The sequence below is a fragment of the Sceloporus occidentalis genome, unplaced genomic scaffold (genome assembly GCF_023333645.1).
Source record: "Sceloporus occidentalis isolate IW3139 unplaced genomic scaffold, rSceOcc1.0.p SCAF_1, whole genome shotgun sequence".
NCBI classification, from domain to species: Eukaryota; Metazoa; Chordata; class Lepidosauria; order Squamata; family Phrynosomatidae; genus Sceloporus; species Sceloporus occidentalis.
In genome coordinates, this window is record NW_028316981.1 from 105,042,905 (window position 1) to 105,065,535 (window position 22,631).

General features: G+C 44.1%; 1 protein-coding gene across 2 annotated transcripts in view; it reads right to left on the minus strand.

The window, feature by feature from the left end:
• Positions 1-22,631, minus strand: part of PPP2R2B (protein phosphatase 2 regulatory subunit Bbeta) — a 301,992-nt gene that overhangs the window by 208,309 nt on the left and 71,052 nt on the right. Inside the window, exon 1 of one of the 2 annotated variants that reach the window (XM_089531381.1) lies at positions 627-1,214. The exons of the other annotated variant lie outside the window; for it this stretch is intronic. Coding sequence (XP_089387507.1) covers positions 627-696 — 70 coding nt within the window. The 5' untranslated portion in view covers positions 697-1,214. Of the gene's footprint in view, positions 1-626; positions 1,215-22,631 lie in introns of those variants that run through there. 2 annotated transcript variants of the gene reach the window in all.

The window sequence follows — 22,631 nt, forward strand, 5'->3', positions numbered from 1 at the left end:
CGCAGCAGCCTTGCCCTCTGATTGGAGGCGGCTTGGCTCTGTCATCCTCAGGGCAGCAGCCATGGGCCTTGGCTTAGGGGAGGGTGGGAAGAAGGCTGCATTGCCAAGCATCGCAGAGCCCCCCACCCCACCCCCCAGGGACCCCAGCCTTGCCTCCCTTGAGCCCCCCTGAATGGGCTCCACGCTCCCTGGCCCTGGGCACAGGAAAGGCCACCCAAGGGAGGCGAGGGCTGGCTTCCAAGGGGGGGGGGGCAGCCAGTGAAGGGCAGGGCCCAAGGCAGGTGGGCTCCTCGACCTCAACGGGGGCCCAGGGTCGCTCCCTCCGGATCCACCTGCTGCTGCTGCTGCTGCTGCTGCTGCTGCTGGCGACGATGCTCTTCCTTCCCCCTCCTGCTCCTTGGGGCCCAGGCTTCCCCGGCATCACCGCATTATGGCGGGTGCCTCTCCTCCTCCTCCTCCTCCTCCTCTGCCCCCAACTCCAAGGCGCATCCGCCAAGGCAGCGCCCCTTCCCCGGGGCTGGATGGCGGGAAGGAGCCGCGGAGGGCTTCCCAGGAGGAGTCCTGGCCGGCGCCTGCCGCTGCTGCTGCTGCCATGCTTCTGCTCCTTGCCTCTCGGCCCGGCTTACCTTCGGTTGCATAGCTGTGGTCGCGCAGGAAACTGTTGTTGATCTTGCGGGTATCAATGTCCTCCTCCATTGACAGCGGGCTTGGCGGCGTGGCAAGAAGGCAGAAGAAGCGGGCAAGTGGCCATCATCGCATCGCCTCGGCGCCCCGGGGCTCAGCGGAGGGGAGGGCAGGCCGGACGGGGCTGCTCCTGAGGCTGCTGATCCTGAGGCTCCTGCTGCTGCTGCCCGGGAAGCCCCATCCTCGAAAAGAAGGAATCCACCCCAAAGGGGCAGGCAAGACAAGCCTCCGCCTCCTCCTCCTCCTCCTCCTCTTGCTGCTGCTGCTGCGGTGGCCAAGATCCAGAGCCCTTGCCTTTGCTGCAAGACTGGCGCCAGCCCCAGCCAGGGAAGGGGCTCCTGCTGCTGCTGCTGCTGCTGCTGCTCTTGGGGCCTCCCAAGCCTCCCCTCCCTCCCTCCGTCTGGGCCAAGGACCACCACCACCACCAAGGCGCCCAACAGGTCCCTCCCTGCCGGCCCCCTCAGAGCCTTCCCAGCCCCCCCGGCGCCAAGGAGGCACCCGCAAAAGGCTCTCCTCCTCCTCCTCCTCTGCTGCTGCTGCAAAGCGCAACGCCTTGGCCTCCAAATGTCAAAGAGAAGAATAAAAAGGCGACCCCTCCTCAGTCCCCCCCCCCCTTTTTAAGGCCAGCCGAGAAAAGGCGGGATGGGCGGCAGAGAGAAGGCAGGCAAGGAGGGCTCCTCTCTCTCAGTCTCTCAGTCTCTCTCTGGGGGCCGGAGAGGGGCCGCTGCGGCAAGACAAGCCAAGCCGAGCAGGGGCTGGGGCTGGGGCTGGGGCTGGGGCGGGCTTGGCGCTGCTGCTGCTGCTGCCGCCTTCTCCTCCTCTTCTGCTGCAAAGCCTCTGGCGCGGAGGAGGAGGAGGAGGAGGAGAAGGAGGGAAAGGCACCGGCGCGCGCGCTCTGCTGCCGCTGCTGCTGCTGCTGCTGCCGCAAGAAGAGCCAGTCCGGACTCGGCTCCTGGCTGGAAAACCTGGTGCTGCATTAAAAAGAGGAGGAGGAGGAGGAGGAGGAGGAGGGGGCACCCCTGAAGCCCCGCCCCTCTGGAGTCGGGCAGCAGCAGCAGCAGCAGCAGCAGTCTCCCTTCGGCCGGGGAGGGACTCTCTCTCTCTCTCTCTCTGCGGCCTCAGCTCCAGCCCTGCAGGGCAGCCTCCTCCAGTCCTGCCCCTTGGGAGCAGCGGGACTCGGCCTGGTCCTCCTCCCTCCAGGGCCGCCTTCTGTCCAAAGAGCAAAAGATTTTGAGCTGGACCAGGAAGCCGGCAGACTGACCAGACTCGGACTAAAACGAAGCAGGGCCACACTTGGTCCTCCTTTCAACCGTCTTCTGTCCCAACTCCAGAAGGTGACCAGACTTGGTCCTCCTCCTCTCCCCCCCCCGCCCCCCGCCAAGGCCTGTCCTCCATTTCCACCTTCCTCTGCCCAGGAGGAATTCCAACAGGTCCTCCATTTTGAGCAGGACTAAGAAGCATGAATGCCTAATTACATGCATGTATTAAGCTTCTCTGAGGTCCTGTCCCACATTTTTCTTGCAGGCCCTACCCCTTGCGTTTGCGGGTCTTAGGACACATCTGGCCACTCTGCCCTGGGCAGCAAGGTTGGCAGTGCAGTGGCAGTCTCTCCCAGGAGGACCACCACCACCATCTCTGGAGAGACGTGACTTTGGCCAAAGACGCTTGGTGGCAATAATGGGGAGGAACGGGGCAAAGCCCCCTTGGCGGGAAAGGCGCTTCAGGGGCACAGGGGTCTTTCTCCCTCCCTCCTTTCTTACCCCTGGCTGAAGCCATAAAGAAAGAGGAAGCACAGACAGACTCTTTGAAGCACTGGGGGGGGGGGGGGGGGAGGTCCAGTGCTGGTCTTGCTGCAAGGGAATTTGGGCAGAGGGGCTTTACTTTGGGGGTCTCTCCTGGTGGCACTGAGACATCAAGCAGCCTGACAGGATGCAAGTAGATTGCTATAGAGGTTTCCCTCTTCTCCACTCTCCTGTTTCACCCCATTTCTTTCCATTTTAGCTTCAAGGGGAAAAGGAGAAGGATGCTATAAGCCCTCCTACATTTCAGGACAGAGCCAGCATGGCACAGTGGTTTGTGTGTTGGAGACCAGGAAATGATTCCCCACTCGGCCATGAAGCCCATGGGTGACATTGGGCAAGTCACACTCTCTCAGCCTCAGGATAGGCATTGGCAACCCCCCTCTGAACCAATCTTGCCAAGAAAACTATTACAATGTTTGCCTTAGGGCTGCCGTGAGTTGGGAAAGACGTGAAGGCGCACAACAACAAACATTTAAGAGTATATTTAAATGCAGGATAAAATCATCTAAGGATGCATCTATACTGGTGAACTAATGCAACATCATCCCACTTTTAAGTGCTGCAGCTCCAACCTATGGTTTGTAGTTTTACATAAGTCTTTAGCCTTTTCTTCCCAAGAGTCCTGGTGCCTCAGAAAACTACAAATCTCAGGATTTTGTAGGAAGGACTAGCAGTTAAGGTGGTTTCAAGATGCATTAGTTCTACAGTGTAGATGAACCCCAAGAGTCCCAGCATGCTTAGTGGTTTAAGCATTGGACTATGACTCTGTGGAGACCAGGGTTCAAATCCCTGCTCAGTCATGAGAAACTGGGTGATCTTGGACAAGTCACACTTTCTCAGCCTCAGAGGAAGGCAAAGGCAACCTGCTTTGAACAAATCTTGTGCGGAAAACTCCATGACAGGTTTGCTTTAGGGTTGCCTTAAATCTGAAACAACTTGGAGATGCACAACAACAACAACTATACATCTAATAGAAGATAGAATGACAAACACAGGTCTCCCAGAAACATGAGTCTCCCTGAGCCCTGCACACTAATAAAAATTGTTGTCTGGAAGGATGAAATGTAGCACTGGCCTTAGACTTTTCTATATTTGTTAGGAGAAGTAAAATATGAAGCCCGCCCTCCTACTTTGAATCTCATTTTATTTTAAAGGCATGGTTAGAGAAAAGGAAAATGGCAATCATTCTGTAATCTGTTACTTGAACCAAGCTGGCCCAGCCAGGATAGATGGGAGACCTAAACTGAGAGCAGAGTATTCAATGCTAGTCCTCCTTCTGTGTCCTTTTAGGACATTGGCAGTCCTCCTCCTGTTGCAGTCCTCCTTCTGGGTCCCTTTATAGCCCTCAGATGGATGACAACCAAGTAATGATTCATTAGGTTGTTATTTAACTAAAGCCAGAGCAGTATAGTGGTTACAGTGTTGGACTAGGACTGGGTAAACTCTTGTTCAGACCCACTCACCCCCAAAAAAGGCTCATTGAGAGACCTTGAACCAACCACTATCTGTCAGCCTGATTTATCTCGCAAAGCTAGGAGGGTAGAACTAGGGAGGAGGAGAATAAACATCACTTCAAGCAGAAGGAAAAGCATGGCGTACGTGGAAATTAAAAAACCTGAAGGCGTGCCTACTTGCAAAGAAAGTCTCCTTCAATAAGAAAGTACAAGAAGGAAATCTATACTGGAATATGCTGGGAAAGGAAATTGGAGCATGGGTGGTCTTCCTTGAGGACAGGCACCGGCTTGTTATGTATCTTGCATCCTATCTGGCCTACCTATATAGTAGCAAATAAAGAGATATAAAACACCACTCTTCTCCAGTATGTTTCCTCACAGGGAAACTTCTAGTCCTTCAAACCTGCTTTTCCATTCTGCTCAGTAGACCTTTTTTTACTGCATCACACTTTTGTCTGGTTAACCTTTATATGGAAGAAAAAGGGATTGTAAATTTGATGAATTTGCTGAGTATACAGTGTTTTGGTATGTCTTAATAAAAGCATTACATGACACTGGTGTTTTGATTATTTTTTCTCCAGTGAAGCATTTTGTTCACCTTGAACTGCATAAAGGCAAACCTGGATATAAAGGCAACAAACCAATGTGACTACTTAGAATACAAAAAGAAGGAAGGAAGTGGGAGGGAAGAAAAGAACAAAAAATGTGGCGGCACCTGTAAGGCTAAGTGGTTTTTATTTTCACATGAGCTTTCATGGATATAAACCCACTTCTTCAGTAAGTACAGAATGAAAATAAATGCTCAGGTATAAAGAATACCTCCTCCATAGCTAGCTTGTAAGCCAGTGCAGTGTAGTAGTTTGAGCATTGCACTATGACTGGAGAATAGGGTTCAAATTTCCACTTGGCCATGAAAACCTACTGGGCAAGTCACAGTTTCTCAGCTTCAAAGTATGGCAATGGCACACTCCTGCTGAAGGAACTTGTCAATAAAAGGGTCACCTTAGGGTTGCCATAAGACAGAAACGTCTTGAAAACAATCAACACACATACACACACAGAGCTAGCCTGGGACTTTTCACCACTCAGGAAAGAGGGGAACATAACGTAATAGATTCTCTCTAGCACTCAAATTTTCTGTCTCATATGTTCTTTGCAAATGTTAACATTCTGCCATTACGTAAGCGTTTGATGTGTTTTACTCTTTCTGTATTTCTCAATAGCTGTAAATTACAGACTGGTTTAATAATAATAATAATAATAATAATAATAATATGTATTTTCCCACATCTCCTGGGTGGATCGAGGTGGGATTACAACATAATATAAAATATGACAGAATAATTACAAATCACGCAAACAATTCATAAAATCCAAAATAAGCAATTAAAACCAAATTTCACAAGCCACAGTTGGGCAGAGTGTGCACATCCTGTACAAGGAGCAGATCTATGGAGTTTATCACATGAGAGGAATTTCTCTTAAATTCAAATGAAAAGAAAGTGGGGCCAGAACGCATTCACTTAAAGTCGCTAGTTTTGCACAATTAAGTGAATGCGCATTGCTTTCAAACTGGCTCCCCATTGCCTGAAAATACGGTAGCATGCCATTGCCTGAATTTGTGTGTGGCAGTCTATCACGCAATAACGTGAAACCACATGATTGCGTTCAGACTGACTTCCCATTGCCCAAATTTGTGTGTAGTGGGTTATCACTCAATAACGTGAAACCCCATGATTGCGTTCAGATTGCCATTGGATTATACTCCCAAGTCCCCTTGTCTGATAAACTCCTATGTTTCACATAAGATCAGGTGGATATGCTCGCCAGAAGCGACGGTGGGACAGGGTGCTTTCAGGGAACAGATCTATATTTCACATAAAGTCAGGTTGATATACTCGCTGGAAGAGCTCCGTCTTAACCGCCCTCCTGAAGGTTTCCAGGGAGGTGGTAAGACGGATCTTCTCCGGGAGACTATTCCACAGTCTTGGGGCAACTATACTAAATGCTCTTTGAGAAGTTGACGTGTATTTAGTTGTTGATGACTCTAGCAAATTCTTCTCCATTGTTTTAAGGGTGTGGGGCGGATTGTATAGGGAGATGCGTTCCCATAAGTAACTCGGGCCCAAGCCATACAGGGCTTTAAAGGTAATAACTCTAGAGTAAATCCACTGAATCAGTGACATTTATATCATATATATATAAAACGCTGATTTTCAATGTTCAGTAGCTAAACAGTGATTTTAGTCCTAAAATTTGTTCTTCCTTGTAGATTAAAACTATGGTCTATCAGTCATAAATGGAACTCAATCTGTCTATCATCCCTCTGATTTTGTGACACACATCTGAAAGGAACAATGAGCACTATTTAACTGTAGTATGGCTTTACTCAAGTCAAGTTATCCATTATTTAATTGGTTTTTAATGAACTAACAAGAACAAAGAATGAGCATGGTGTCATTTCTACTTGCTGCAGAAGCATTCTCCTGCAGTTTTGCAGCCAGAGGGCCTAATACTGCAGTTTGAATACAATTGACACCTTAAAGGTTTTAACTTGGCCTGCAAATGTAGTAAAACTGGAGGATTAGATCTGAAGCAATGTGGGAGAGCACTGAGGAGGCAGGAGGGTGGTGAAGTGGGAACCCCTAGAGGACTATGTTATCACTTACCAAATAATTTTAAAAATGCACTACTGTACTTTTTTTGCTCTTAAATTTGTACACCTATATTTGAAACTACACTTGGTAAAAACTTAAGAGTTGAAAATGTTACTTAGAATGCTGATTATTTAGGAAATATACTTTTTAGATTAAAAAAAGCCTGAAACCACTCTAAATTATGCTTACTTCAGCACATGTCTTTAAGCTGGAATACAACAACATGACCACTACAAAAGTTTCAAACACTTCTATAAATCATGCCATATTTTCTCCCCTGAAAGAACATGTGGTAGAACATGCTTTTCCTTGTTTTCATTCATTTGTTTAGCGTTAATGAAGTCCCAGGTTTAGTTTTGAAGTTAAAAGGCTCTGAGGTGGGGCTCTTGGACTACCACTCCCAGAATTTCTGACTGATGTACCGATTAGATAAGAATTCTAGAAGCTGACTGTCAAAAACAACTGGAGGCTTAGATTTGAGAACCAGTGCACTTCCTTGAAATCTATCCTGCCTTGCCTTATCTTCCCCAAAATATTCTACTGCTGAATCTCAAATATTGTGTGCTTCCTAAGACAAAGAAATGTGTGTGAAATGGTTTTTGCCTGCTGCTCTGCTCTTAAATCGGCTATATTTAATTATTATTTATTGTGTGTTCTTTTTAATTTTTATGTTTATGCTGATCATTCTGATACTATTTGTACTTACCATAAGGATATGCATTTGTATTAACAATAACACAGGGGAAACTGAAGATTTTCTGCATTCTCTCCCATCATTCCTGGGAATGAAGCAGTACAGAGCCATGCAAGCAATCAACAAATACAAAAGCCAACTGAGAAGGAAGGGTGATCTTAAGAACAACTTTGCCAAACATCTGGTGACATTCAAGTCCATGACAGCCAGCACAGCTGGTAATTTAAGTGTTGGATTAGAATGCTGGAAGACCAAGGTTAGAATCTGCACTTGGCCCTGCAAACCCAGTGGATGACCTTGGGCAAGTCACACTCTCTCAGCCTCAAAGGAAGGCAAACAAAACCCCTCTCTGAACAAATCTTACCATAGCAACCATGAATCCCATTTTGGGAGAAAAGTTGGATATAAATCCATAAATAAATAAAAGAGAAAACCTCCATGGTATCAAGGTACACAACAACAATAATTAAAATCCATAGTGAGAATCTGCATTTCTGAACACAAAACAGTCAATGTGGTGAGGCAGAACAGTAACTACTATCAGAGGAAACTCACCCGTTCTGTGGCTATGTGCAAGAAACACATCAGATTAGCTAAGAAGGATGATGTCTCTACATCAGTATTTGGAGTAAGGAGCTGTCCCAAGAAACCTTGCAATTGTTGGTGCTGAAAACAGTTCAAGCAAAGAAACTCTTGCCAGACTATGTACTGCAGCACTCCAGGGTTATCACCTGAAGCCTATGGCCAAAAACACAGTGGAAGTTATGGGAGCTGGCCTATACTAAAGCAGACCACTGGTCTATTTAAGGTCAGTATTTTCTTACACTGACTAGCAGTAGCCTAGCAAGCATTTCTGGCTTTTCCAGAAGTACCTGGAGGCAGGAGGGCCTGAAAGTGGGACCTTTTGCATACAAAGCACATTCTCTGCCACTTAGCAATTTGTCCTCTATGATGGCCCTTTTGTATCAAAGCTAATTCATACAAACAGACAATAGGACAGGGGGCATTTGAATGAGGAGCCCTCGTTTCTTCTGAAGCCACTTATTATGCCAATATATTGTAAGCTGCCTGCAAATAAAATGTGTGGGCACATAATGAATACTGCCAGAACCACATGGGGGACAAACTATTTCTGCAACAGGTGTCTTTTGCTATCTATTTTCTGATTGGTCAACCTAATTGGTCATTCCTTAAGAAAACAGAGAACAAATTCCAGTCACAATCTTCATGTGTACAATCACACCCTGTAGATGACAGTTTCTCTCCGTGTCTTTCTGGGTGTGCGAGCATGAAAACAGTGAAACCCAAGGATAAGCTATGGACACTCCTGCTTTGGTTACAACTGTCTGTGAAGCAAACTGTGGTCAGAATGGGCTGTCAACATTGAGAGGATTGATGTTTGGTGTCTACTGTCCTATGGTGCACACTCTTGCAAAATCTTTGGAGGACCCCCCCCCCCCCCCGTTTGTATCCCAATTTTTCCTGCACATTTCAACCTGGTAGCTATCATAGTAAAGTAACAGGCATAAGGCCAACACAATGCAGTATTCATTCCCTTTTAATGGTTACTAAGTGGATAGCCAGTCTGCTAGCGTCCTTAGTTCTATTCAAGCCAAGTGTATCTGTGCCAAATAACCAGATGCCCACACTGGAAAAAAATAACTTCCAGGGATGGGCATCTGGACTATAACTGCCAGCCAAAACAAATCCAGAAGCCATACATGGACTTGAAGTCAAATGATAGTTTCAGGACATTTGGAGTGGCATATTTTGGGGTGTTTTTTTTGTTTGTTTCAGTGAGTGTCAACAGAGTGACCTTGGTGAATAGCAGGATTTGTCCTGAATATGCATATTGACAAACAGTATCAGAACTAAACGAGAGCTACTTCACACATGACATGTCTCCTATAGAAAAACATCTCTCTGTAGAACTCCCCCAGCATACTATAATGTGTTAAGAGGGTTGTGATTTACTTGGCATGAACATGTGGATCAGTCCAATTTTACTCTTGGGGATAACCTACCAATTATCTATTTATCTATGCCATTAAATTTATACCCTTCTGTTCAGGACTGCTGACAATACTAAAATACAGTATTACTGTAAATGTGTGTCTCTGTGTATCTGTATGTCTGTGTGTGTGTGTGTGTGTGCGCGCGTGCACGCATGCGCACACACACACACCCATGGCTTTTGGCATCCGGGGGGGGGGGTGGTCCAGAATGGAACCCGCCACAGATACAAAGGGCCAACGGTACTTGTTTTTGTGTTACTGTTGTGTAATCATGTTGGCCAACTCCAACAATGCTGTTCTATGTCAAGCAGCTCTGGGAATTCCCATGCTTAGCAAAGAAAGATGAGGGGAAAAAACAAAACCCTGAGGTTTGTTGTTGTTGTTAACTGCCTTCACGTCATCTCTGACTTATGGCAACCCTGTGGATGAGACATCTTCAAGACCTTCTGTCCTCCACTGCTCTGTTTAAGGCTTGTAGATTCATGCTCATGGTCTCCCTAATTTTAGAGAATTATAAAGAACTAGCTAGGCTGCTAGCTCTGCCCCCAGTGACTCACAAAAGTCCCACCCCCTCAGCAACAAATATTCCCAGTTAAAAAAATTCACCCAGTCAAAATGGCTGCCCAGACCTCTCTCTCCTTCTTCTCCTTGTGCCGAGACTGAATAGAATCAATACAGATCAGAGGAAGTAATAGTGCCACTCTATTCTGCTTCAGTCAGGCACCATCTGGAATACTGTGTTCAATTCTGGACACCACAATTTTAAAAGGATGTTGAGAAGCTGGAGCGTATCCAAAAGAGGGTGATCAAAAATGGTGAAGGGTCTAGAAATCATGCCTTGTGAGAGGAGACTCAGGGAGTTGGGTATGTTTAGCCCGGAGAAGAGAAGATTAGGAGGTGATATGATAGCCCTGTTTAAATATTTGAAAGAGTGTCACATTGAGGATGGAGCAAGCTTGTTTTCTGCTGCTCCAGAGAATAGGATCAGGAACAGTGGATGCAAGCTACAGGAAAAGAGATTCCACTTAACATGAGGAGGAACTTCCTAAGAGTAAGAGCTGTTCGACAGTGGAACACACTCCCTCAGAGACTGGTGGACTTTAAATAAAGACCTTCTTTGGAGGTCTTAAAATAGAGGCTTGATGGTCATCTGTTGGGGGTGCTTTGACTGTGAGTTCCTGCATGGGCAGGGGGTTGGACTGGATGGCTCTTGTGGTCTCTCCACCTTTCCTAGCATTTTCTTTTCTAATGAGTCATGTCTTCTCACAGTGTGGCCAAACTATGACAGCCTTAATTTGATCATCTTGGCTTCCAGGGAAATTTCTGGCTTCAACTGCTCAAGAACCAACCTGTTTTATCTTTTTTAGCTGTCTATGTTATCCTCAGCACTCTCCTCCAGCACAACATCTCAAAAGAGCTGATTTTCCTCTTGCCCAGTTTCTTCACTTTCCAGCTCTTTCATCTGTACATGGGCGGGTTACAGACCGCCCATTTGGGGCGAGCTGTACCCGCCCCTTTCCCCGGTGTATCGGGGCCTCAGTAGCCAGAACAGCAGCCGCTGAGGCCCCAATCTGCCGCTTTTCAGGCTGCGGGGAAGCGGCAAAACGCCGCTTCCCCGCAGCCTGAAAAGGGGTGTCCTTGGGGCTTCAAGCCCCAAGGACACCCCGCAGCGGCAGGGAGGAGGAGAAAGCGGCCGCTTGGCCCGTTTCTCCATTGCTTCGCTGGGCACAGCTGTCTGAAGGCTGCGCCCAGCGACACAAAGCGGCGCCGCAAACCAGGAAGAAGCTCCAAAACGGAGCTCCTTCCTGGTCCGCACAAAGGGCACACTAAGCGTCCTGGCACGGAGCGAGGACGTCACGTCCGCACCGCCCCGTATAGAGGCGGTGCGGCCATGATGTCCTCATGGCGGCAGCCATCTGGAACGGCCACCGTCATTTTTTACATGCAGAGCGCGTATTAGGGTTAGGGAGGTGCGTACTTTAATGGTGCGTACTTTAATGGCGGTGTGTAACCCACCATGGTGATGGAGAATACTATGGCTTGACCATTCTAGCTTTAGTGTTCTGTTGTTTATCTACACACTAATACCCTCTAAAGTTTGGGTTTTAAGATTTGATTTTGTTCTTGTGGTTTCTGAGGATGGCACATGCTATTCAGGGTGTGTTGGATGGCTAAATAAACTGCTTTGCTGGCTAGGCCAGGACAGGAATAAGAAAAGATTCTCAGGGAAGGACTTTTTTCCTCTCACAAGGATCCCTACTTGTTTGCCTCTTACTCTGCCTACAGAGTTCTCATGTGGGCTTAATTCAGAAGGGGAGAGTTGTGATTTCTCCACCAAACAACCCCCTTGCAGCCAGCTATTCCTCTCTAAGGCTAAAGATCATTAGTCAGACACTCTGAGGTGAGGCCTCTTCCAATATCATTGTGTCAGGCTACTTTGGTGCGGAGAGCCCCTCCTTTCCCCTCTGCCACTCAGCCCTTGGCCCTTTTATGGGCAGATGTTACCATCCTGCTTTGTGCCCATTCCTCCTCAACAGATTCACATCTTTGGCTTTTCTGGGCTTGAATTCAGATGTGGACTCCTGGTGCACTTGTATGATGTAGTCGTATCTCCGTGTCTCCTGTCCAGGAGTGCCTCTGGTGGTCCACAATCACAATGAGGAAAATATTGCACAGTCCCTGGAATAGCCAGTGCTGATCACACAATCTCCCTTGTTTCTCATAGTCTTGGCATTTCTTTTGGCAGAGAGTGAACTCTTATCCATAGCCACAAACATTCCTGTAGCTTTCAAAAGAAAACAGATGCAGTTGATCTGTATCAGTTATTGCCCCTTTTTAATCTTTGTTTTGAAAGATATATATATTTCATCTAGAAGTCACAGTGAAGATCTAGCCCTTCCATTTTTAAAGGCTTAGATGAGATTTTGTCTTCCTTCACTGATACTGTCATATAGCATGAAATGCTATAACTTTTGTGGAAGCAGGGCTAGCATTACAATTGTATTATTTGGAAAAAATAGTTATTGTTGCCCATGGAGAAATAAAAATATGTGCAAGCCCCAAGAGGGCTATTTGTTGTGAACATAAAATATAATCCCAAGAAGCTGTGAGGAATCCCAAGTCATTAACAAGATACCCAATGGGGAACATTCTGTGATCAGTAACATAACTGAACAGGGAAGAAGAAATCAAGAGCAAAACGAGGCCATTTGGAAACAAAGAGGAAGCTCCTTTGTAGCTTCATGGTAGCAGGAAGTAGACTGGTAGCAGAGAAGTCTGTCTGATTTGCCAGACTGCTGCTACTTCTCCCTTCAGGGATGGCTGCAATCAAATTTCCCCTGAAAACTGCCTTTCTTTTAATTTGCCATGTTGGCAGAGATTTGATATGTGCTGTTCCTTTTGGGCTATTTGGCATTCTTTTCACCAAAGCAAAACCTTTCCCCCTTAATTATAGGAATGTTAGAATTCAAGATTAAGATTCAGTTTGCCAGACCAGGTTATCTCTTTTTTCCTTCTATATGAGTATTGTATATATTCTATATTCATTTAGTTCTACTGTGGGAGTGAGACACACATCTATCTTTAGATACTCCCTGCTTACCTATGCCACATTCTTTACTAGGCATGTTTCCTTTTTTCAGATTCTCAAATCCCAAAATCATTTGCTAGGAACATGTCTCCTTGGTCAGAATTAAAGCCTTTGAGGATTGGTAAAAATATTATCCTAATGAGAAGAGAGGGAAAGACAGCCTGATGTAGTGTTTTGAGTATTGGACTAAGACCAGGGTTTGAATCTCCAATCTGCTATGGAAACCCACTGGCTGACCTTGGGCAAGCCACATTCTCTTGGCCTCAGAGAAAGACAGTGGCAAAACCACTCTGGACAAATCTTGCAAAGGAAACCCTATGATTGAGTCTTATGGTTGCTATAAGTCAGAAACAACTTGAAGATACACAACAACAAGAGGAAAGCACATAAAGCCCCAAATCAGATCAAATTCCAAGCATTAGTTCCTATCCAACCATCCTTCCTCTTAACAAAGTGAGCTTAAACTTATGGTGACCTAAATTCTGATTATTGCTTCTCACTTTCCATGTTCCTATTACATTCATCCTTCCACATTTGCTGGGACCCCTATGAATGTGGAAAAACTGCAAATAACAAAAACACTATGTTTTTACCTGACAGAACACCTCTCTAGGAATCTCTAAATCCTCTAGTACAACTCTGTGGTTAACACCTGCCAGACATTTGACCATAGAATTGCACCGGAGGAACTACAAATGTCTAGTGGAGTGCTCTCTCTAGGAATCCCTAGGTCCTTCAGTGAGACTTTTGTGCTGGAGGACCTAGATATTCCTGGAGATAATAAAATCCATGAATAATCAAATCCACAAAAGTCAAAGCCATAAATGTGGAGGGACAAGTGTATATGTGTTGTGCAGCTTCAAACTTTGCTTTCACATCTGAGCCTGGCAGTAAGTGAACACCTTTTCCACTTGAGTCCAGTTGCATGATTAAGACAAATTTCTACTCTTCTCCAGCAGCTGTTTACCACTGCCTTCAAATCTAAAAGTCTCATATTCCAGTAATATCTCTTATTTGATTTGGACTGTCTCAACACCTTAGGGTTTTCAAGGTAAAATGCATTTGGGAATAGTTTATTATTGCCTTCTTCTGTGCAGTACTAATAAGAGTTAGTTAAAGTATCACTGCCAAGTGATCCTCCACCAGTCTCTCACCCACCCCCTGTTGCTGCCCAGCAGTTTCACATATCTATTCTTGTTCCTCAGCAAAACCCTGTCTCACTTGGAAGACACTACCTGTAGTAATGTCACCATCAGCATAGCTTCATACCCCATGAGAGGAGCATGTATTCCTACCACCATGGAATGTTAGGGCAAACCTCTCCTACTCCCCTGCAAGCACCCCTCCCCAAACCATGCTGCTTTTCCCTACCTGGGAAGTGGTGATAGAAAGCAGCAGTGATGACATTTGAGGAGTTAAGATGAATGAAGGCTACTGTCATCAGGAAATGTAATATATCTGAAAATATCTGAAGGTTGCCCACACATCAAAAGCACCAGAGTGGTGCAGATGGACAGTTGAAAAAATGTGCTTCCCTTTCCATGTGTCATCACTGCTATCTTCACCACCATTTGTCAGAAACGGGAATGCTGAGTGCTCAGGAGTCTTCGTGTGAGAAGGTATACTTCAGGTTGCAAGGAGAGCTGAGAGAATGGGTATCATTTTCCAAGCTTCCCAATCATCTTGGAAGAGCTACCTGAGGCTGCATCCATGCTGCAGAAATAATCCAGTTCGACACCAGTTTAATTGCCATGGCTTACTGCTGTGGAATTCTGGTATTTGCAGCTTTGCTTTGCGGATGTAGTCCGAGTTCCTCCAAGTCTAAAATGGGAAAATAACTCATGCCATTAGCAAATAAAGTGAGGATAAATAGAGGGGAATTTGCACATCATCACCAGAAATAAATTAAGGATGCTCAGTTTGCTCTTTCATTGACAGAATCTGTCAATCGAGTAGTACTTGTCTTTGAATCAATGGGATGATTCAAGCTTATCTTTTGCCTCCACATATATTTCCTTTGGATGTGTATATAAGTACAGATCACATGAATGGCCTATTTGCACAAACAGCATAACAGTCGAGGAACAAATGCACACAATACTGCAATCAGTGCTTGTGAGCAGGGGGTCCTTAAACAAAGGGAAAACTGATCTGATGTGAAGGAGCAGTGGTAAATAAGTATGCCTCCCTCTCTTACCCAACTGCTTATGAGGACTGCAGCTGAGCTCGGGAGGGAACAGGAAAATTGGAGGGGGAGGCACAAATGATATCATCATTCCTTCTTATCACTCCCAACACTCATGTCTTGCAGGCCGTGGCTTTGCTGAAACATAGGTCAAAAGTATTGTGAGTTTGATGCTAATTTTTGCTGATATGAATACAGTGCAGCTCAAGAAAATCTAATTCCTCTTTTTTATCTGCACCCAATCAAACTGTTGAACCTCCCTGCAAATGGATGGTGGGAAGGTCCTTAAAAATAATATGAGGAGAGGGATGAACTCTATTAAAGTTTTGACTTAGGCCCTGTATACACCAGCCATTAAGGCCGGCTTGGGGGCAGAGTCGGGGCATAGCATCCTCACAATGCATGTCTGACTCCGTCCCCAGGGAGCCCTGATACTTCATGCCATTCCACATGGCACGCAGTGTCATGGCGCTCCTCCGGCACTGTGTCCATAAGATGCATCCCCAAAGGAGAGCTGTATAGCCGCGGCAACACAGCTATGGCACCCTTTTGAGGGTGCAAAAAAGGAGCCACTTTTTGTGGCTCCTCTTCGCATCCCTCAAAAGGCTGGATTGGGGCTGCAGCATGAGGTTGCCATGGCCTCGATCAGGCTAGGAAAGGGGCAGCATATCGCCACTCCTTAGGGGCTGTATGTTTCCCAGCAGAAAATAAGCACTAGTCGAGGAAACACTAATCCTCTTTTGCATACCCTCCCACCCTGAGGCCTGCCATTAGCAACAGAACAATACACATGCAAATAACTCAGGTTCAACAGTATATATATACCCAACTCCTTTCCAGGCAAGCATTCTCTGAAGATGCCACCCACAGATGCTGGTGAAACATCAGGAATAAACTCTTCTAGAACATGGCCACATAGCCCAAAAACCTCACAAAAAAACTATGGATGCTGGCCATGAAAGCCTTCGACTTCATCGCCTAGTGAGTTTCCATGGGCAAGCAGAAATTGAACCCTATATCACAGTGGCTCTCAGCATCCCCCTACTGTTACATTTCTCTTCTCTCTTCCAAGAGTTTCACTGTCCATATACAAAGATAACTGTTCACACATCGCATGCATAACATCCTCCCCCCTCACCATTCCCCTCTCCTTTTGTGTTGTGTCTTTTAGGTTGTAAGCCTGCAGGCAGGGAACTGTCTGGTTAAAAAATAATAAATGTAAGCCGCCCTGAAGGGCAGGATATAAATACCTAAATAAATAAATAAATAACATCTACTTAAGCAATGAGCCCCCCCCCCCCCACATCATACATAGCTAATGTTTGCCACCAATGTTTCAGCCATAGATTTCTAGATTCTATTTGTTCCTGATAATCTGAGTTTCAAAACAATTCCTTTTGAAAGATGTAGCCATATCTGTCTCTTGCAGTGTAAAAAAGGGTGAGGGAGGAAAGAATGAATATAGCAGCACCTTTAAGACTAACTGGTTATTATTTTAGTATGAACTTTCATAGATATAAAGCTACATCTTCAAATGTAGGACAACATGTTATCCATATCTCAGGATATAAAGCATATCTATGGTTGTGGGAGTGAGATAGAATGTAATAGAATCCAGAGAGGTGCAAATCCTTAAATGTTATGCCTTCTAGAACAAGCCTAAATGAACATTATGCTCTAGGGTTAATCCCCAGTTAAGATTCCCTGTTACGTGTTACTACAGGTCTCTTCAGTGATGGAACTGAAAAACCCATAGACCATTGGATTTTCTCCTAATTTCTACTTAGGAGCTAATGCTCTTTGATAAGTATGATGCTGCAGTTCTGAAGCCAGCACAGCTCTTCTGTTGATGCAATTATCCTGAATCTTCCTTATGGTCTGATTTTATCCAATTTACTTTTTGTCAAGAAACTATAATTGACAGCTGGATATGCAAACTCTTGCACAAAAAAAACAGAGAGAACAGGAAATAGAGAGAACAAAACCTACCAAAAGTGCAGATGTTTGTTAATACTGAAACAAACTTTCAAAAGGATATGCACTCCTGTTGACAAATAATCAACTTGTATGTGATGGTCTAATGTTATCATGCATATCAGTTTCGGCACATTTCATTTTTTTTAAACAGGAAAGAAATCAAGACCCACATATGCAAGCATATTTTAAAAAGTATAGTAATCTGTGAGGGCGCCTTTTTGTGTGCATTTGGCCTAAATCCTATTGGTCAGTCCCAGCTAAATAGATCTGTTTAATCAATTGCTGAATGTTGAATCAAAACAGGTAATTAATTAAGGTCACAGTGTGCTTATCTACAAGCAAGATGAAATAAAACTAAAAAACTACAAAATAAAAAAATAAAAAATAAGGGGCAGCTTCATATATCATATATCATACAGATTGTCTATAAAGGTACAAAAGAAAAAATGACTGCCTGTGATTTTATCTATGACAAAGTAGAAATCATGCAGACCTCCAGATGTTATTGAACTTCAGCTCTTAGCATGTCTCACTCTTCACAACTATAGCTGTGATTTTTGGGACTTATAGTTCTTCTTCTGACATCTGGAGGGCCACATGATGCCAACTTCTGATCTAGCACAATTATTAACAATATTTTACTTTTATTTGAACTTCAGTATGATGTTTCTCAGCTAAATTACAAGCCTAACATCTTAGTTAATTTAAAGGAAGGAGTAGGGCAAGGATATTCAGTAGGTAGTTTGAAACTGGAAGCTAGCAGTTATTACTTTGTACCCCAAGTAGATTCCCAAGTCCTCTTAATATTCAGAATTTATATTTCTCATACAGTAGATACTTTATTAGAAACAAACGGAGCACTAGCACAAGGAAAAAGTCAAGGATTCTCTGAAGCTCCCAGGAGTGTCAGTTTAATTTTATGTTCCTTTCTATCCCTCTCCCCCCCTGCTTCAGTCTTAATCCTGAATGAATTTATAAAAGCAACAGCCCAAGAGATTAATTTGTCAAGTCTGCTCTCAAAGGAATTTTTATCAGTTGCAAATTGTCATTAAGTTTTGATACAAAGCTTTTGGTATATTGCCTTTCAAGTCAGTTTTTGCAAGAGCATACTTTATGTTAAAGCCAGAAGAATTTCTCCTACTGTTCTTTATTTTCATTATTCATGGCCAACCTCCAGGAAAAAAGGCAGTCTTACATGCAGCCAGCTGCTGAAGTGTGTCAAAAATTGAGCTTTATACCACAAGAGCCTTGGGCATCCTAATTCACATGCTATTGCTTGATAGGTAGATTTTCCAGTTTTCAGTATCTATTCCATTTCATACCCTTAAAGCACACTGCCAAACAGGACTAAATTGATAGAAGTTCTTGCCTTCAAATAGGCCTTTCTTCTCGTCACTTTGTGGTTGGAAAGACTCCATCTATCTACCCATGCTTCATAACAGTAGGAAGGACCTGATGTGCAAGACATTCTGGACTGCATTCCAGTTGATGTTTTAACAGCAAATGAAGTGCTGTAATTGCTGAGAAGGTGAGCACAAGCAAGGTGATGTTCAGCTGCATTTACAGAAATGAATCCACATGATCCTGACTAGGCGGGCCTCATGCAGGGCAGACACCTAGCAGACCCAGTCCACAGGGTAGTCAATATCATCCACCATTCCAACCAGTCAAAAATTCCTCTAGCCTTACTTTCACTTGATACTTTGACAGCCTTTAACAGGTTGGAATGGCCATTTCTTTTGGTGGTCCTTCAAGGAATGGATTTTGGAGTTGGCTTCATAGGAACACTCTGCCTTATTTATGAGAAATCAGAGTCAACAGTGTTGGTCAACGGCCTCAACTCAACACATTTGCACTTTCCAGGGGCACCAGACAATGGCGGGTTACAGACCGCCCATTTGGGGTGGGCTGTACCTGCCCCTTTCCCCGGAGTATCGGGGTCTCAGTGGCCAGAACGGCAGCCACTGAGGCCCCGATCCACCGCTTTCCGGGCTGCTGGGAAGCGGCAAAAGGCCGCTTCCCCGCAGCCTGGAAAGGGGTGTCCCTGGGGCTTCAAGCCCCAAGGACACCCCGGGGCGGCGGGGAGGAGGAGAAAGCACAATCCTGGCAGAGCAGGATTAGCACCTGGTGTAACCTCAATTACTCCTTGCACTGGAGGAGCCCCATCCTCATCCTCATCCTCCGAGACCTGCTCTTGGCTGGCCATGACACCTCCGGTGGAAAAACAGGCGCTGACAGGCCACTGTTTTTGGCGGTCTATACCATGTCACAGCTGCCCTTCCCTTATTCTTTTTCTGATTTCTTCTCATTTCTTGACTGCAGTCTCCATTCTGATCAATATTTGAGCCAAGGTATAGGAACTTTTTTACTATTTCAGTTTTCTTGTTGCGTAGGGTAAATTCTTGTAGTTCTTCTGTGGTCATCATTTTTGTTTGTTTTTTAATGTTCAGCATTAATCCAAGCTTGGTAGTGTCTTCCTTGACCTTCTTCAACAATTGTTCCAGGCCTTTGTTTGTTTCTGCTAGTAGGATTGTGTTGTCTGAGTATCTTAGGTTGTTAATATTAATTCCTCCTATCTTCACTCCTCCTGTTTCAGAGTCTATGCCTGCTCTGAGTACAATATTTTCTGCATACTTGAATAAATACGGTGATAGTATATAGCCTTGCCTGGCCCCTTGATGATTGGGAAGCATTCTGTTTCTCCATATTCTGTTCTGATTGCAGCTTCTTGTCCTGAGTACAAGACAATCAGATGTTGTGGCACACCTATGCAGTCAAAGGCTTTGCTATAATCAATAAAGCACATGCAGATTTTCTTTTAAAATTCCCTGGTACATTCCATTATCCATTGAATGTTTGCAATGTGATTCCTAGTGCCTTTTCCTTTCCTGAATCCTCCTTGCACCTCTGGGATTTCAGGCTCTATAGGAGTCTTTGCTGAAGAATTTTGAGCATGACTTTGCTTAAATGGGAGATTAGTGTGATGGTTCTGTAATTATTGTAATCTCCTGTGTCTCCTTTTTAATGGATGAGAATATACAGTGCGCCTGTGTCATACGCGGATGCACTATATGCAACTTTCAGCAAATGCTGAAAGCCGCGTGGGAGCATGCGGGGCACAAGGGGCGGCACATCCCATTTAGATTAGAAGGTACGTGCTCATGGTGTGCACGCACTGCCACACCACCGCCACATGCATGAGCCCCGTTACTTTCAATGGGGCTCGAGCATATGTGGTTTTTTAATGTGAGGGGGTCCAGAATGGATCCCCCGTGTAAGAAAAGGGCGCACTGTATATTGATTGCTTCTACTCTGTGGGTCACAACTTTGTTTTCCATATTTGTTGGTACACTGGTCAAAGACCAAATAAATTTTATTACTCCATATTTGTTGGTATATATTAGTTGAAACTAAGTTTGATTCTGTCTTTGTGCATTACAGTAGTTCTACTGGTGTGTCATCTGTTCCTGGTGATTTGTTCTTTTCAATTGTTCTACTTCACCAAGCATTATTGTCTTTTCTAGTGACTCATGTCTTCTTGTGATATATCCAACGTACGACAGTCTCAGTTTGGTTATCTTGGCTTCTGAAAAGAGTTCAGGCTTGATTTGCACCAGAACCTGCATTTGTATTTTTAACAGTCCACAATATCCACCAAACACCACAGTTTTCCTTTCAGTTTTCACCATCCACTACTCACATCCGACATAGTGACAGGGAATACAATGACGTGATAGACTGACCAAATATAAAACATATCCCTAGTCTGGGCTCAAATTATGCTGTGTGAAATGTGTGTTTTTCAAACAAAATTCATTGCCAGTCAGAAAGAGAAATGTGTCATATTTCTCAGAGCAGAAAACCCAAAATCTTTTCTCTTTGTATATTCCTTCATTGTACACAGTCTAGTATAACATCATACCCAGTTCACCTTGACCCAATAATGACCATTATAATTTAAAGAATTTATTAGCTTATCAAGTCACTTCACATTCAAGGATTTTGTAATATGAAAATTACTGGCATGGCAAGCCATAAGTATCCTGCTGGAAGTGTTCCACCTCATAAACCCTAAGATAGAAATTTCACATACTACAAAATTCATGTTTTATCACTGGTGGAAAACAGCAGATTCAAAGCAGGCTGAGTATAATTCCACCGAGGAAACTATTCTTTTGCCACTTGTAGTTAGTAAATTTAGGCATATCAACAGTAATTTCAGTATTCAGGTAATTTTAATGTCCAAAATACTATCTTTGTGCTACAGGAGTTACTCAGTTTTTGAAGTTAGGATTCTATACCTTTAGCAACTGCACAGATGGAATAAGGTTGGCAGATACAGTTTTTTTTCCCTACCCAAAAGAACCTACCAAAATTCCGTCTCCTTGCTCTATGAGCTCTAAGTCTAACAGTGATACAGACCTAGATTGTAATATGTATTATCATTCATTTGTATAACTGTGCATGAGTTATTAGAAACATAAATTGTACTTATTACAAAATCATTCATTAAAGATTGATCGGTTTATTTAAAGACGATACTATTACAGACACAATATTGTGCTTGGGTGCATGTGTAAGCAGATGCATTAATTTCATAATATGAAGAACATTTTGCAAGAACTTCCTGCTTTACCTACAAATCTCTACTAAAAGGCAGAAAGCTACTGACATTAAGAGATCAAAAACTTATTCTCCAACAGAGAGTTGCTAAGGACCAACTTAACTTAATATACAACATTTGTTTTTCTGCATGAAGATTGTAGGTGCAGTTTCACTCTCTTTCAGACTACTTAAATGGTAATGAAGTCAGCAGGACTCAGGCAACCTAAAAGACCAAACTTGTGTGTATGAACAAATAGTATATCCCTTTGTGAACTAATACATGCAAGAACTGAGCTCCCATTCTGAACCACTTCTAGTTAAAACATCTACTTTGAAGTGTTCTAAAACATTTTCTGGAAGGAGGGGAGTAAATGCTCTGATTGTTTATTATACAAAGAACTTCACTGTTCCTAATTACTGCATATTATTTACTACGGCAAGATGTAATGCATTCCCTTCAGAATTATTTTATGGTAGGTATGCTGGGCTACTCCTCTCTTTGAGATTTTGCCCTTATCATTCACAGAATGTTGAAACTATGTTACATATTTTATTATCTTGTGTTTTTTATAACCAAGGTTGCAAACAGTTGATCTCTCCTCTATTGATCCATCCACCTGGCCAAACGGATTATTTTTTATGTTAAAGATCTGTTAGAGGATAAATGTTCTAACGTCACCCCGTCAGTCGCCACATGTCCGTCTTTGGAAATTAAGATTACAGCAAAGTAAACTCCTAAAATTGTCCAGAGCAAGTAAAAGCTTTTAGTAACTATGTCTATTTTATAGTGTTTATGGAATGTTAAATTGTATCCCATCTGATATTGTACAATTTTTGTTTGTTGTTGTTTGCAATGATGGGTCTATTGACTGTAAATAATAAGAAAAAGAATAAGATCTGTACATTCTGCATAGCTCCCGTTTTAGAATATTCATAATCTAGAGTCAATTCAAGTCAGCAGAAATCACT